The sequence below is a fragment of the Phyllostomus discolor genome, chromosome 5, assembly GCF_004126475.2.
Source record: "Phyllostomus discolor isolate MPI-MPIP mPhyDis1 chromosome 5, mPhyDis1.pri.v3, whole genome shotgun sequence".
In the NCBI taxonomy this organism is placed as follows: Eukaryota; Metazoa; Chordata; class Mammalia; order Chiroptera; family Phyllostomidae; genus Phyllostomus; species Phyllostomus discolor.
The window spans coordinates 70,679,028-70,692,353 of record NC_040907.2 but is presented as its reverse complement, the minus strand read 5'-3'; the positions used below and the strand labels follow the sequence as shown (position 1 = coordinate 70,692,353).

The following is a 13,326-nucleotide window of genomic DNA, read 5'->3' as shown; positions in this document are numbered from 1 at the left end:
AAGATGGTCAGTAAAAATTTATTAATACTTTCTATGTATCCACTGCTATGGAATTGCAAGTATCACCTCGAGCCTCTTGCTAAGTAACCCAATCAAGGAAACATCTATGGTGAAAACGATGTAGAACTGAGAAGCTCCCTCAAAATTCCCAGCAATTTTCCTATTGAGAAAGCCCTCCCCCATACTGTACACTATAGAATCTCACAGTTATTACTATGACCAAAAAATGTTCCATTTCACCATTTAAGGAAGTAGTTCATCTCTTAGTAATAGTCTTGGCAGTTTAAGCAAACTGCCACTAAATGTGTAGATGCACCATTGTACTATCATAGATCACTGAAATCCATACCTATCCGAATTATACTTTAAAGAAGAAAAATAAGGGAAAAAAAGGAAACTATACCTGTTACAGACTGAATATTTGGTTCCCCCACCCACCAAAATTCATATATTGAACCCTAATTCCCCAGTGTGGCTATATTTGGAGATGGAGCTTCTAAGGAAGTAATTAAGGTTAAATGAGGTAATAAGGGTGGGGCTCTGCCCTGATATGATAGGATTAGTGCCCTCACAAGAAACACCAAAGCACTCTCTTCCTCCACTTTCCTTTCACTGCCCCCCAGACCCCCGTACACTGAGGAAAGGCCATTTGAGCACACAGTGGTAAGAGGCTGTCTGCGACCCAAGGACCCAAGGTGAGACCTCTCACTAGACACCAACTTTGTTGGCATTTTGATCTTGCAGAACTGAGAAAATGAATTTCTGTTGTTTAAATCACCAGTCTGTGGTACTCTGTTATTGCAATCTGAAAAGACTAACACACTATCTCTATTATTACTAAATATTCCCTACTTCCTCATGTTTTCAGAAAATATACTTTGTAAGATTCTACCACATGAGAAATAGCTCACTGAACTTACAGGGAAATCAGATTGATAAAAGTGCTTGTATCATTTGCAATCATTTACAGTCAAACTGTCTTGTAAAAATCATGCTTACCCTTGAAGAGGAATGTACTCTTGTGAGCTTTCAGCCCAACAGCCACTCAGCATTGCAGCAAAATAACTAGACCTGGCACTTAAAATGGCTCTAAAGGGAAGAGGAGGAAAAAACACAGGTAAACACTTATTTATTATGTGAAACATAATTTTTATGAAACTCTACATTTTTAAATATAATCAATTTGTTGTTTGTATTTACTGATAGCATCATTATAATAAAATTATATTTATACCTAGGCATTTTTGATTGCTTGATTATAACATTAATTCCAATGTCATCCTCATTTTTTAAATAAAATTGAAATTCTTTCCATTAAGAGTAATAAACCATCTAAAAATAAAGAAATAAAGACCAAAAGATGTTAATTTCTTGAGGAAATATTTTATCAATAAGAGAGAGATTAGCATCCTGCAGGATCTGAGTTCAAATTCAGAACTTACACTAATTATGCTCAAGAATGGCTATATTTAGATTGGTGAAAATGATAGTAAAGCCATTTTCTTTTGAATTTCAGTACTATCTTCTCAGATAAAATACCAATTCATTCATTCTTTAATTCACAAGTATATACTGACTTCTATTCTGTGCTATGCACTATTTTAGATGCTGGAAATACAGATATAAATGAGATACTACAAAGAACAATGTTATATACTAGTGGAAAATGGGCTCAAATAGTGGAGGGGGAGAGGGAGAAGAGAAAGACACTTTTGGCAATGGCCTACTAGGTTGTCTCAGACCAACACTCCTGCTGGAAACAGCCAGGAGAATAGGCAAAATATATACCTTAAAAAGTAAAGAAATAAAGCATGATTTGAAGGCATCAAAAAGCTACTGTGGTAGCAGATTTTGAGACAAATTATGAGAGAGAAGACAAAAGAGGTGATCCAAGTATTTGAGGTCACCTCTTTGATTGAGGTAACGTTTTCCATTGAGGCAATTGCCAAATCTGAAGGCAAAAGCAATGGTCGAGAGGCTAAAAGCTGAGCATAGCTTCTAACAACCTTCACAGGCGTACAGGCACACAAGTTGGAATTTGGTGTCTATCAAAGAGGGGAGGCTTTCTTTGGTGGATACCCATGGTTACAGTTGGACTGTAAAGGGCTACACATTAGAAAGAAGAATACATGGGAAATAGACAAGCCCTTATTAGAACTGAAGTCCTGCTTTGAGTCAGCTGAGTCCCCAACTGGATGAAAGTGGTCTGCATCTAGCCTAACTGCTGGCCAGAAGCAGAATGAAATCTAGTATTCATGAAAATAACTTTACCCAGAGTGTCAAACTATTTTTATAAATTTTCGATAAAATATCTAGCAATCACCCAAAGGTAATCAGGAATAATAATCAACAAGTAGAAAATAAAGGAAATTCATTTACACTAATATCTAAAATGTCAAATAGAACGAATAAACAAAAAAGCAACACCTCTACATTAAAAGCTATAAAACACTGTTGAGATAATTTTAAAAGACCTAAGAGAGAGCTAAACTGCACTCATGGATTTGAAGACCTAAAACTGTAAACATGTCCATTGTGCCTAAATTAATTTCTAGATTCCACACAATCTTGATCAAGTTTTTTTCATGGCAATCTTCTTATTTATTTAGTCCTCACTTGGAGACATGTCTTTATTTTATTTTGTTGACTATGCTATTACAGTTGTCCCAATTTTTCCCCCTTTGTTCCCTTCCTCTTGGTACTCCCCTTCCTACCAGCATTACCCCCTGTTAGTTCATGTCCACAGGTCATACATATAAGTTCTTTGGCTTCTCCATTTCCTATACTATTCTTAACACCCCCCTGTCTATTTTGTGCCTACCAATTACACTTCTTAATCCCTGTACCTTTTCACCCATTGTCCCTCTTCCCCCTCCCAGCTGATAACCCTCCATGTGATCTCCATTTCTGTGATTCTGTTCCTGTTCTAGTTGTTTGCTTAGTTTTTTGGTTTTTTTTTTATGGTTCTATTTATATGATAGTCTAGAAAAGGCAAAGCTATGGAGACAATAAAAAATTGCCAGAGGTCTGGGAGGGGGAAAAGTTGAAGAGTTCAATTATAAGAATTTTTAAGTTGAAACTAGTCTGTATGATATTGTAATGGTAGGTGTAGAGCAATATGCATTTATAAAAACCCATAAAACTTTACAGCACAAGGGAATCTTAGTGTATACAAATTAAAACAAAAATACTAAAAGAAGGTCAGATCAGGGGAATCTCACGATGAAATGCAGACTGTGACAAAAGAATCTAACTGTATTCCCAATATATAATAAAATGACCTCACTGAAGGGAATGGGACAGAAAGGTGCTGGCCCAAAAAACTTTGGAAATGAGTAGAGATTATAAGAATAAAAGCAAAGGAACTTTATAAAAGCCACTGTACTCTGGTTGGTAAAGTTATTTCCCATGGAGGTATGGGTCAACAATTCTGAAACTACCATACATGAATGCTGGAACTGAACAATTAAGTTCTACATGTTGGATAATGAAACCCAGGTTTCTCACTGCTATAGTGGAAGATTACAGACAATCAAGGAGTAAGACTAGGATGATCCATGTGGTAATAGATTAGTGTTGGAGACACCAATATGAACTCATGTTTAGCTTAATATAAAGAGGATTCACATAGAAATATTCTTAGATATGTACATATTTGAAGACTAATATATATACACATATATTTTTTTGCTCTGTCAGCTGAGAGGGCCTAAAGGAAACAAGCACCCCCAGTGTCCAGATATTAGTTTCTAATACCATTAGAATAAAAGTAACCAGGGTTTATTAGAGAAACAGTTGATGCTGGGACAGATGAGCCTAGACTCTTTTAGAGTTAGAAAGTAAGAAGATGCCACACACACACACAAACTGATGGGGGGGTGTATATCTAAAACCAATTGAAATGAGAACAACATCAGATAAATTCAAATTGGGGGACACTATACAAAATACTTGCCCAATATTCCTCAAACCATCAAGATCATCAAAAACAAAGTCTGAGAAACTGTCACAGCCAAGAGAAGCTTAAGGAGACATAACCACTAAATGTGTTATGGTACCCTCAATGAGATCTAATAATAGAAAAGGACATTAGGCAAAAACTAAGGAAGTCTGAATAAACTATAGACTTCAGTTAATAACAATGTCTCAATATTGGTTAATTATACCAAATGCAATATACTAAGATCTATCTTTATCTCTGTCCATATCTGTGTTAATAGGGGAACTGAATGTGGGGCTTTATGGGAATTTTCTGGGTTCTCTTCTAAATTTTGCTGTAAATTTATAACTGTTCTAAAAATTATGTACACTAAGAAAAATTAGGGATTCTGCTCCATCCCATGAGAGACAAGTGTGAAACTTGCCTAACCTCCATTAACAAGTAGAAAAATAAATAAAGTATGACACTAAAAAAGCAGTATAGGAACTCTGCTTCCTAAGAGAAGGAAAACTAATTAGGTAAATCCATAATCATGGTGCTTTTCTTCCTGAAAACAATTTTTACATCATGGCACAGGGAGGACAAACAAGCAGAACCAGGCTGTCTTGCTGGGTTGAAAAGACAAATACAGAAGCCCTGGGAAGATGAGTCAGTCAGAATTTATGGGGAATATTACTATAGAAGAGGGAGTTTTGAAGAAAAAGAGCTACATAAGTTAGTGGAGGGATCCCTTGAGTCTTTGGACATAATCTGAACATTGGGTGAAATTCCATGAGGCCAGGCAAAGAGTAAAGGACCAGGGAGCTATAAGCCTGATCACACAGGGCTGGCAGACATTCAAGTTCCTATTAGCCAGAATAGAATATGTGGGGCACTCAGAAAAGATCCCTGAAGGATCATGTGTCAACATTTAGAGCTATACAACATTTAGAGCAAAAGCTACTGTAAATCCACACTAATGATGATTAAAAAACAAGTTTCATAAAGATAAAGCTGATCCACAATAACTTGTCTGCTAAAACAAAGTTCAACACTCTTGTAGAAGAAAGGTAACAAAATTCAAACACTTAACAATGTAATATTCATAACATTCTGCATGTAATAAAAAATTATCAGGTATGTGCAGTAGTAGCAAAATATGAACTATAACTAGCTGAAAAATAAGTCAATAGAAACAGACCCAGAAATGAAAGATGTGATGAACTTAGCAGACAAAGAATTTTTAAAGCTATTACAGATATGCTTGAGGATTTTTAAATAAGAAACATAATGGAGAAATAAAAGCTGTTTTTCTTAAAAAAAGAACTTTTAAGAGATGAGCTACATAATATCTGAAATTTAAAAATTCATACATGAACCTAAAAGAAGATTAGATACTAAAGAAGAAAAGATCAGTGCCTATCCACATAGCAATACAAATTATCCAAATAAAACATAGGAAAAAAATAAACTAAAAAAAAAAGAAGCTTAAGTGAGGTGTGGGACTAACACACATATTAGTTGGAGTGCCACGTAGAAAGAAGAGATAAAAAGGGGACTTCAAAAAAAATTTTTTAAATGATGGTTGTAAATTTTTCAAATTTCTTATAAACTACAAACCCACAGATCCAATAGCTCAATAATTCAAAAACAGGACAAACATAAAGAAAAGCATAAATGATCAAACTGCTGAAAACCCATTATAGAGAAATAAAATTAAAAAGCAGCCATAGAAAAAAGGCACATCACATACTGACAAGCAAAGCTAGGCATGATCACAGACTTCTAATCAGAGACAATGTAAGCCAGATGACAATAAAACTACACCTTTAAGGCACTGAAAGAAATAAAAAACTGCCAAATTATAATTTTGAATCCAGCAAAATTATCTTTCAAAAATGAAAGCTAAATGAAGACTTTTCTAGTAAACAAGAGCTGAGAAAAGTCATTGCCAGCTGACCTGCATTACAGAAAGTTTTTAAAAAGTTCTTAGGCTGAAGGAAAATTGTAACAGAAACCTGGAACTGCACAAAAGAGAAAATGCTAGAAATGTGGGGAAATATGAAATACGTTCTTTCGTATTTAAAAAAGAACTCAAAGATAATTATTTAAAACAATTACAATTTATAGTGGAGTTAAAATATATATGTAGAAATGAGGTGACTCCCAGTCAAGATGGAAACATAGGTAAACATGCCTTGCCTCCTCCCACAACCACAGCAAAAATTACAAATACATTATAAAACAAGTATCACCCACAATTCTCAGAAAATCAGTTGTATGGAAGTCTGTCAACCAAGGACTTCAGGAAGCCACATTCATACAGATGAGTAGGAGGGCATGGAGAGGTGTGGGAGAGGTGTGAGAGAGGTGGAGAGGCACTGAGACATGGAATGAGTGGTCTCACATCCATGTGTGGTGGATAAAAATCAGGAAGAATACCTCTGAGCAAGAGATCCCAGACCAGACCACCGAGCCCAGGATTCCAGCACCAGGAAGATAAGTCCCCATAATTTCTGCCTGTAAAAACCAGTGGGGGTTGGGACTACAGAAGAAACTGGGATGCTCAAAAGACTCCTCATAAAGGGCCTGCAACAGATGTAGGACTCATACATTCAGCACCAGCGGAACAGCTAAAAGGGCACCAGTGGCAAACAAGGAGAAATTGAAGTGACTGGTAACAGGGCAAGTGCTAGAAGACAACTTCCTCCTGGGCAAAACTCCAGAGGCCAGGTAGCAGCCACTGTCCATTTTCTTAGCCCTCCCACACACAGAGCCACAGAGTGGTAACAACATATCTGAGACTCCATCAACCCGGTTCACAAAGGTTGCCCCATCCTGGTAATTACTTAAGGCTCTGCCCCATCCAACTTATGGGTGTGCTTTTGTCCAATAGGCCATACTACCGAGATAGGGAGTCAAAGAAACTCTACCTAATACTAGAAACAAACACAGGGAGGCTGCCAAAATGAGGAGACAAAAAAACATGGACCAAATGAAAGAACAGATCAAAACTCCAGAAAAAGAGCTAAATAAAATGGAGATAAGCAATCTATCAGATGCAGAGTTCAAAACACTGGTTATAAGGATATTCATAGAAATGACTGACTATGACCACAAAATAAAGAAAGAAGAGAATCCTAGAAGAAGCAAGAGATAAGGAGACAGTTACCTACAAAGGAGTTCCCATCAGACTGTCAGCTGACTTCTCAAAAGAGACCTTGCAGGCAAGAAGGGGCTGGAAAGAAGTATTCAAAGTCATGAAAGGCAAGGACCTACATCCAAAATTTACTCTGTCCAGCAAAGCTATCATTTAGAATGGAAGGGCAGATAAAATGATTCCCAGATAAGGTAAAGTTAAAGGAGTTCATCATCACCAAGACCTTATTATATGAAATATCTAAGACGAAGAAGATTAAAACTATGAACAATAAAATGACAACAAACTCACAACTATCAACAACTGAACCTAAGGAAAAAAAAGACAAAAACAAACTACACAAATACCCAGAACAGGAACAGAATCATAGAAATAGAGATCACACGGAGGGCTATCAGTGGGGAGGGGGAAAGGGAGGGTGGGAGAAAAGATACAGGGAATTAGAAGCATAAATGGTAGGTACAAAATAAACGGGGAAGTTAAGAACAGTATGGGAAATGGAGGAGACAAAGAACTTATGTGTATGGCCCATGGACATGAACTAAGTGGGATGGGCCATGCTGGAGGGAATGGGATACCAGGTGAAGGGGACAAGGGGGAAAAAATGGGACAACTATAATAGCACAATCAATAAAATAACCTTAAAAAATAAATAAAACCTTCAAGAAACCTAAAAACAACCCACTTACGTATATGCACACACACAATACAACTATCAACAGTATGACAAAAGTAAAAACAGCTCTGGCTAGTGTGGCTCAGCTAGAGTGGCTCTATTAATATCAAACAAAGCACTTCAAAACAAAGGACATTATCTATGGTAAAGAGTGATATGTTATAATGAAAATAGAGTCAATTCAACAAGAGAAAATAGCAATCCTAAATGTATGTGTACCAAATAACAAACCTTCAAAAGACATTGAGCAAAAACTGATAAAGCTGAAGGATGAAACAGACAAATTCACAATCGTATCTGGAAATATCAACATTCTCAGTAATTAACAGAATGAGTAGACCAAAAAATCAGTTAAGGGTATGGAAGACTTGAGCAACATTATCAGCCACCATAACATTTACTGTCCCTCTACCCCAGTATAGCAGAACACACATTCTTTTCAAGTACATGTGGAACAGTCACTAAGATAGATATTCTGGGTCATAAAACATGTTTCAAATTTAAGTGAACTAATATAGAATATATTCTATGACTACAATGGAATTAAATTATAAATTAATTATGGAGAAATATCTGTAAAATTTTCAAGTATTTGGAAGTAAATCACACATCCAAATAATCCATGGATCAAAGAGAAAATTATAAAATGTTTACTCGAATAAAAATAAAAATACAATATACCAAAATTTGTGGAATGTAGTTAAAACAGTACCTAGAGATAATTTTTTAGCTTTTAAATGCTCATCTTAGAAAAGGAAAAGGTTTCAAATCTATAACCCAAGATGCCACCTTAAGAGACTATAAAAAGAAACACAAATCATACCTACAATAAGCAGAAGGAAGAGAAAAAGAATCTGACAATCAAGTGCAATGGAATTTTAATTTTTCTATAAGAAGACAAAGATGTTAACCTTAGAGTATGATTGAACCTATACAAAAACATAAAAAACATTAAGCAATCTACAATTCTTTCCTCAAGCATGGAAAGCTAAAATAAAAAAAAAATTAAATTATAAAAATAATTTTTGCTTGGGATAAACTGCAATACAGAATCTTAAAAAGTAAACATTTTAAGTCTACAGAAATAACCACTATTAACAATTTATTGGATATCCTGCCAGACCCTTTTCTATGGCAGTCTCTTCTAATACATCAATTATGCTGAATTTTAATAATCTATCTGATCCTCTGCACTTCATGCTTTACTTCTGTATGGATCTCAGTCTAAGCACAAAACACAGTACCTAGCATATAAGTGCTCACTAAATAATTATTTTTAGTTGAATTTATTGGGTTGACATTGGTTTGCAAAACCATACAGGTTTCAAGTATACAACTCAACAAAACATCATCTCCACACTGCTTCAGTTTCCCATCATCCCAAGCAGTCTTTTTCTATTGCCATCCCCCCCTGCCCACCTCCACCTACTCTAAATAATTCTTAATGAGGAATACTATTAGAATTCTATCCCCCCATCTATTTACTTTATCTGACTATACCTAATGGTAAAGATATATAAATACACAGTATGTCATGATTTACACATGTGGCTAATCACAGGAATGCATCTTTTTGATCTTTGACTATATAACTGACCTATGTGGCCCAGCTATAGCACTCTGAAATCTATACCACATTGGTCCCAAGCCTACTTCTCACTGCCTGTTCCCTGCCCAGTGATTGAGCTTATCGGGGATACTGAAGTAGTCCCATTCCTGGGAGACAGGGTTGCTCTGATAGGTAACTTTGGCTTGTAAATTTTCCATCAGTCTGTTGACCTTTCCTTAGAACTACATTGCAATCTAAGATTCTTCTACCCAAGCTTCCTTCCTTTCCTTTCTCCTTCACTCAGGGTTAGATTAACATTTCAGTTTAACAGCTCTCCTAGTCATCTCTAAATTCCTTCCCATGTCCTCTCACATGCATTTACCTTAATAAATTTCTTGCAAGTCTAAACCCAACTTTGTGTCTTGCTTCCCAGAAGACTTGAACACAGCATGTTAACTATTTCCACTGAAGAATAAAAGCTTAAACAATCACCCTCATTCTGAGACAGAAACTTAGAAAACATTCCAATTTAATCAGAACACAAGTCTAAGTTTAAAAAATAATGTTGTAGATTGCATGGTATGTTAAAAAATTTTTGCCAGATTTTTCATTTTCCAGCATGCCAAAAACTATTTTCTCCTTTTGATTAAATTTAATTTCAACTGACAAGGCTGCTTCTGGCTCTGCTGAGATGCCCTAATTTTCCCCTTGCTCTTGCTTTAGTACATCACTATTCAATACTTCCTGGTGTTAGCTGAACTAGATTCACTACTCCAGGCAGAACAATGGCCTGGATTACTCAGAGAAGCTCTAAAGAAGAAATTTTTACCAGGACTATTTTCTAAAGTACTCTTGCTTCCAAGAATATACTTTTCCTTTTTATTTCCACATAAATTCATAAGGATTAAACCCAGAGTAGTGAACCCAACTTTGTGGAGCTGTCACTATTACCCAGTCCACTTCTTGGCAAATATTTTAGAGAACATAAACTTTAATATAATACTTTTCATTTAAAAAAGGAAAGTTAGCTTTCTTTGGAGACATCCACTGACTATAGCTTTCACAGGATTAGCCTTTCCAAAGTTAAACAATTATTTATCAAGTGTAGAGGATGCCGTATAATCCAAGACAGGACTGATAGTTGCTTGGGTAATCAAAAAATCTGGAAAGAATTTTAAAAATAATTTTCATATATCATAATCATTTTATTCTAATTTAAAATATAAATATGTATTCAATCACAAATCTTTCATCATAAGGCCAATCTTTTTTTAATGTGGGTTCACTAATGGGAGCCTCATATTTCTTGGAAAAACTCTAGCCATATATGCTCTCTAGGATTTCTAAACTCTTCTAAAGTGACGAAGAAAATTTAAAATTTTTTGAAGCAGTCTGAATTATAGAATCATTCTATATTTTTATAACTTCTCCTCAAACTTTTATAATCTTTCATCTATACTGAATACAACATTTTAAAAGTGTCTCTCCTTTATTAAGTCATTCCCAAGCATTCAGTTTAGTTTTCACTGGAAAAGTAACTCTCCTTTCCATTGGTTTACATGCTATGTGATTAAGTTATGCCATCAAAATAATAAATTCAAATGGCATCAAACAGGTTTGGTAACCTAAGTGACCCCTGGAAGACACAAACTCAATAATAGGAATGGGAATGTGTAGTTATGCTAGAGAACAGCCTCCTCAGCCTTGAGGGCTCTGCAAACATTGTTAGCAGGTTCTACAGAGAACATCTAAAGGTCTAGTCAAATTTAGTTAAGGAGCTTCTACAATACAGAGATGGTTTGTTTCTTTTCAGGCACCCAGTGCCTTTTGCTTTGCCCATTACAACTGCCCTCAAATACCTGTGACCAAGGAATTTCACCTGTTTCCCCCCTATTGTTCCCACACATAATTTATTGTTATTGTAAGCCTCTCAAGTGGACAGCATTGACCATTTGTCACTAATAATTAGTATTAAGACATTAGTAAGTCACTTTATTTTATGGTAATTTGGAAATTTATTAAGCTTGCTGGCAAACATAGTAAGGGAGGGGATAGCAAACTTTTTTGGTAAAGGGCCAGATAGTAAACATCTGACATAAATACAGATTCCTGTTCCATATTCTCTATGTTTTTTGTTGTTTTTTATTTTAAAAAGGGCCACTTTTAGGATTCGGGCCATGGTTTGCCAATCCCTGCTATAAGGTAAGGTACAACAGCCAAAAATGTGCCTCCCTTCCAAATATCTAGTAAACATTCATAGCACCTAACATTCACTGAAAGTTTACAGTGTGCCAAGTACTGTGCTAAGTGTTTTGAGTGCATTATCTAAGTCAATCCTCTCAGTCATTCTATACTATTAATTACTATTGTTATTTCTTCTATAGACAAATAAATTAAGACCTGGAGAGATTAAGTAACCCTCAACCATTCCACAAACAGTGGAACCAGAATCTAAACCCAGAAAGACTGACCTCTGATTCATTACACTACGTGCCTCTGAAAAGCTTTCAGTTGATGTACCCCAAGAACATTAGTGGCATAGTCCAGACTAGAACATTGACCTCCTGACTCAGTGACGAACTACTAGTCAAAGAAATCTGCATTTTAAAGGGAGATTTAGCAATGTTTTAATGCAATGAATGAATATCTCTAATGATATAATATCAGGTACTGAAAAGAAAGGTATTTTAGAAGGGGTATCAGACCTGGAGTGTCACAAAGCTAAAATTAGGAATCACTGCCCTGCTTTTTCAATAAAAGCACAAATGAATCTTAACTATGGAACATAGAAATGCAAGAAATAAATTATCTTAAAAATCTAACAGATTCAATTCCTCTCAGAAAACACAAAAATAATATACAATAATATAAAATGGGAGAATAGCAATAGAGTAGATCAGATAGGTGCTTAGGGGTAGGCTGAAGGTGACAGGAGGAAATACAAGCAGAGAGAAATGAGTAATATCCAGATGGTATTCATCTGGCGATTGAGAGCAATTTAAGCAGGAAAGTAATGTTACAGAGATCTACGAAAAGGAGTATAATGTGTGGCAGTGTCCCAGGAAGTAATCCAGAAACATAGTAACATAACAACAAATGGGATCAATGAACTCGAATAGGTCCTTCTTTTATAATATCCTCCTTCCCCTCATATAAAAAAAGCTCTCTTCATTTCTTCCTTAAGCAGAAGTATTGGAGTTAAGCAGCACAACAAAGATGTGGGAGGGGGTGGAGATGAATGCATCAGAGAGAGAAAGGTCTGTGTAGATGGAGAGGAATGTGATTATGTGACTTTCCCTGGAGGCCTAATGCTATCCCATTCTTTCTTGGATTAGGGGAAAAGATAAACTATTCAAATCACATTTCTCTGCTTGCTCCATGTAAGTAAAGGTCATACAGGCAGTTTACAGAAAAGCTTATAGTAAAGGCCTATCACTGGGATGATGATATCAAACACTTCCATAGTAGTTACTATGTGCCAGGTACTGTTTAAAAACTTTGAATGAAATAAGTAATTTAGTCTCACAATCACCCTGTGACAGAGGAACTTCTATAATACTCGTGTTTGATGAGGGCCCTGAAGCACCGAATGGTTAAATGACTTGCTTAAATTCACACAGCTCAAAGATTGTGGAGCTAGAATTCAAACCCAGTTAGACAGGCTCCACATAGTCCACATACTCTTAACCACTCTGTTATAAATAACTTCTTGGGCTCAGTTGTGCCATCACAAGCAAGTGATTGGCATCAAACTGTCTTGCAGCATATAAAGGGCTCCAGGCACTGGGCTGGGGATCAAGATGATGACTGGAAAGAGCAACTAGCAATTGGAGAGAGATTCTAGGAAAAACTGGGGTATCAGGGATGTTTTCCAGGAAGGAACTTGAGCATGAGAGGAATACAATGACTCAAAGAAAAAAACACCTCATTATCATACCAATTTGAACATGTTAAACTAACAACCTAAGCTGTTCTGAAAATTGAGACCTAAACTGAATGTAAGTCTGATCTTCAATCCTGGT

At 35.9% G+C, this 13,326-nt stretch overlaps 1 protein-coding gene across 3 annotated transcripts in view; it reads right to left on the bottom strand.

Annotated features, from left to right (window-relative positions):
• The window catches only part of BTBD8 (BTB domain containing 8), a 133,379-nt gene that overhangs the window by 84,609 nt on the left and 35,444 nt on the right, over window positions 1-13,326 (bottom strand). For all 3 annotated transcript variants that reach the window (XM_036026415.1, XM_036026414.1, XM_028512416.2), the window contains exon 5: window positions 1,000-1,089. In XM_036026415.1, the coding sequence (XP_035882308.1) occupies window positions 1,000-1,089 (90 nt within the window). The remainder of the gene's footprint in view (window positions 1-999; window positions 1,090-13,326) is intronic.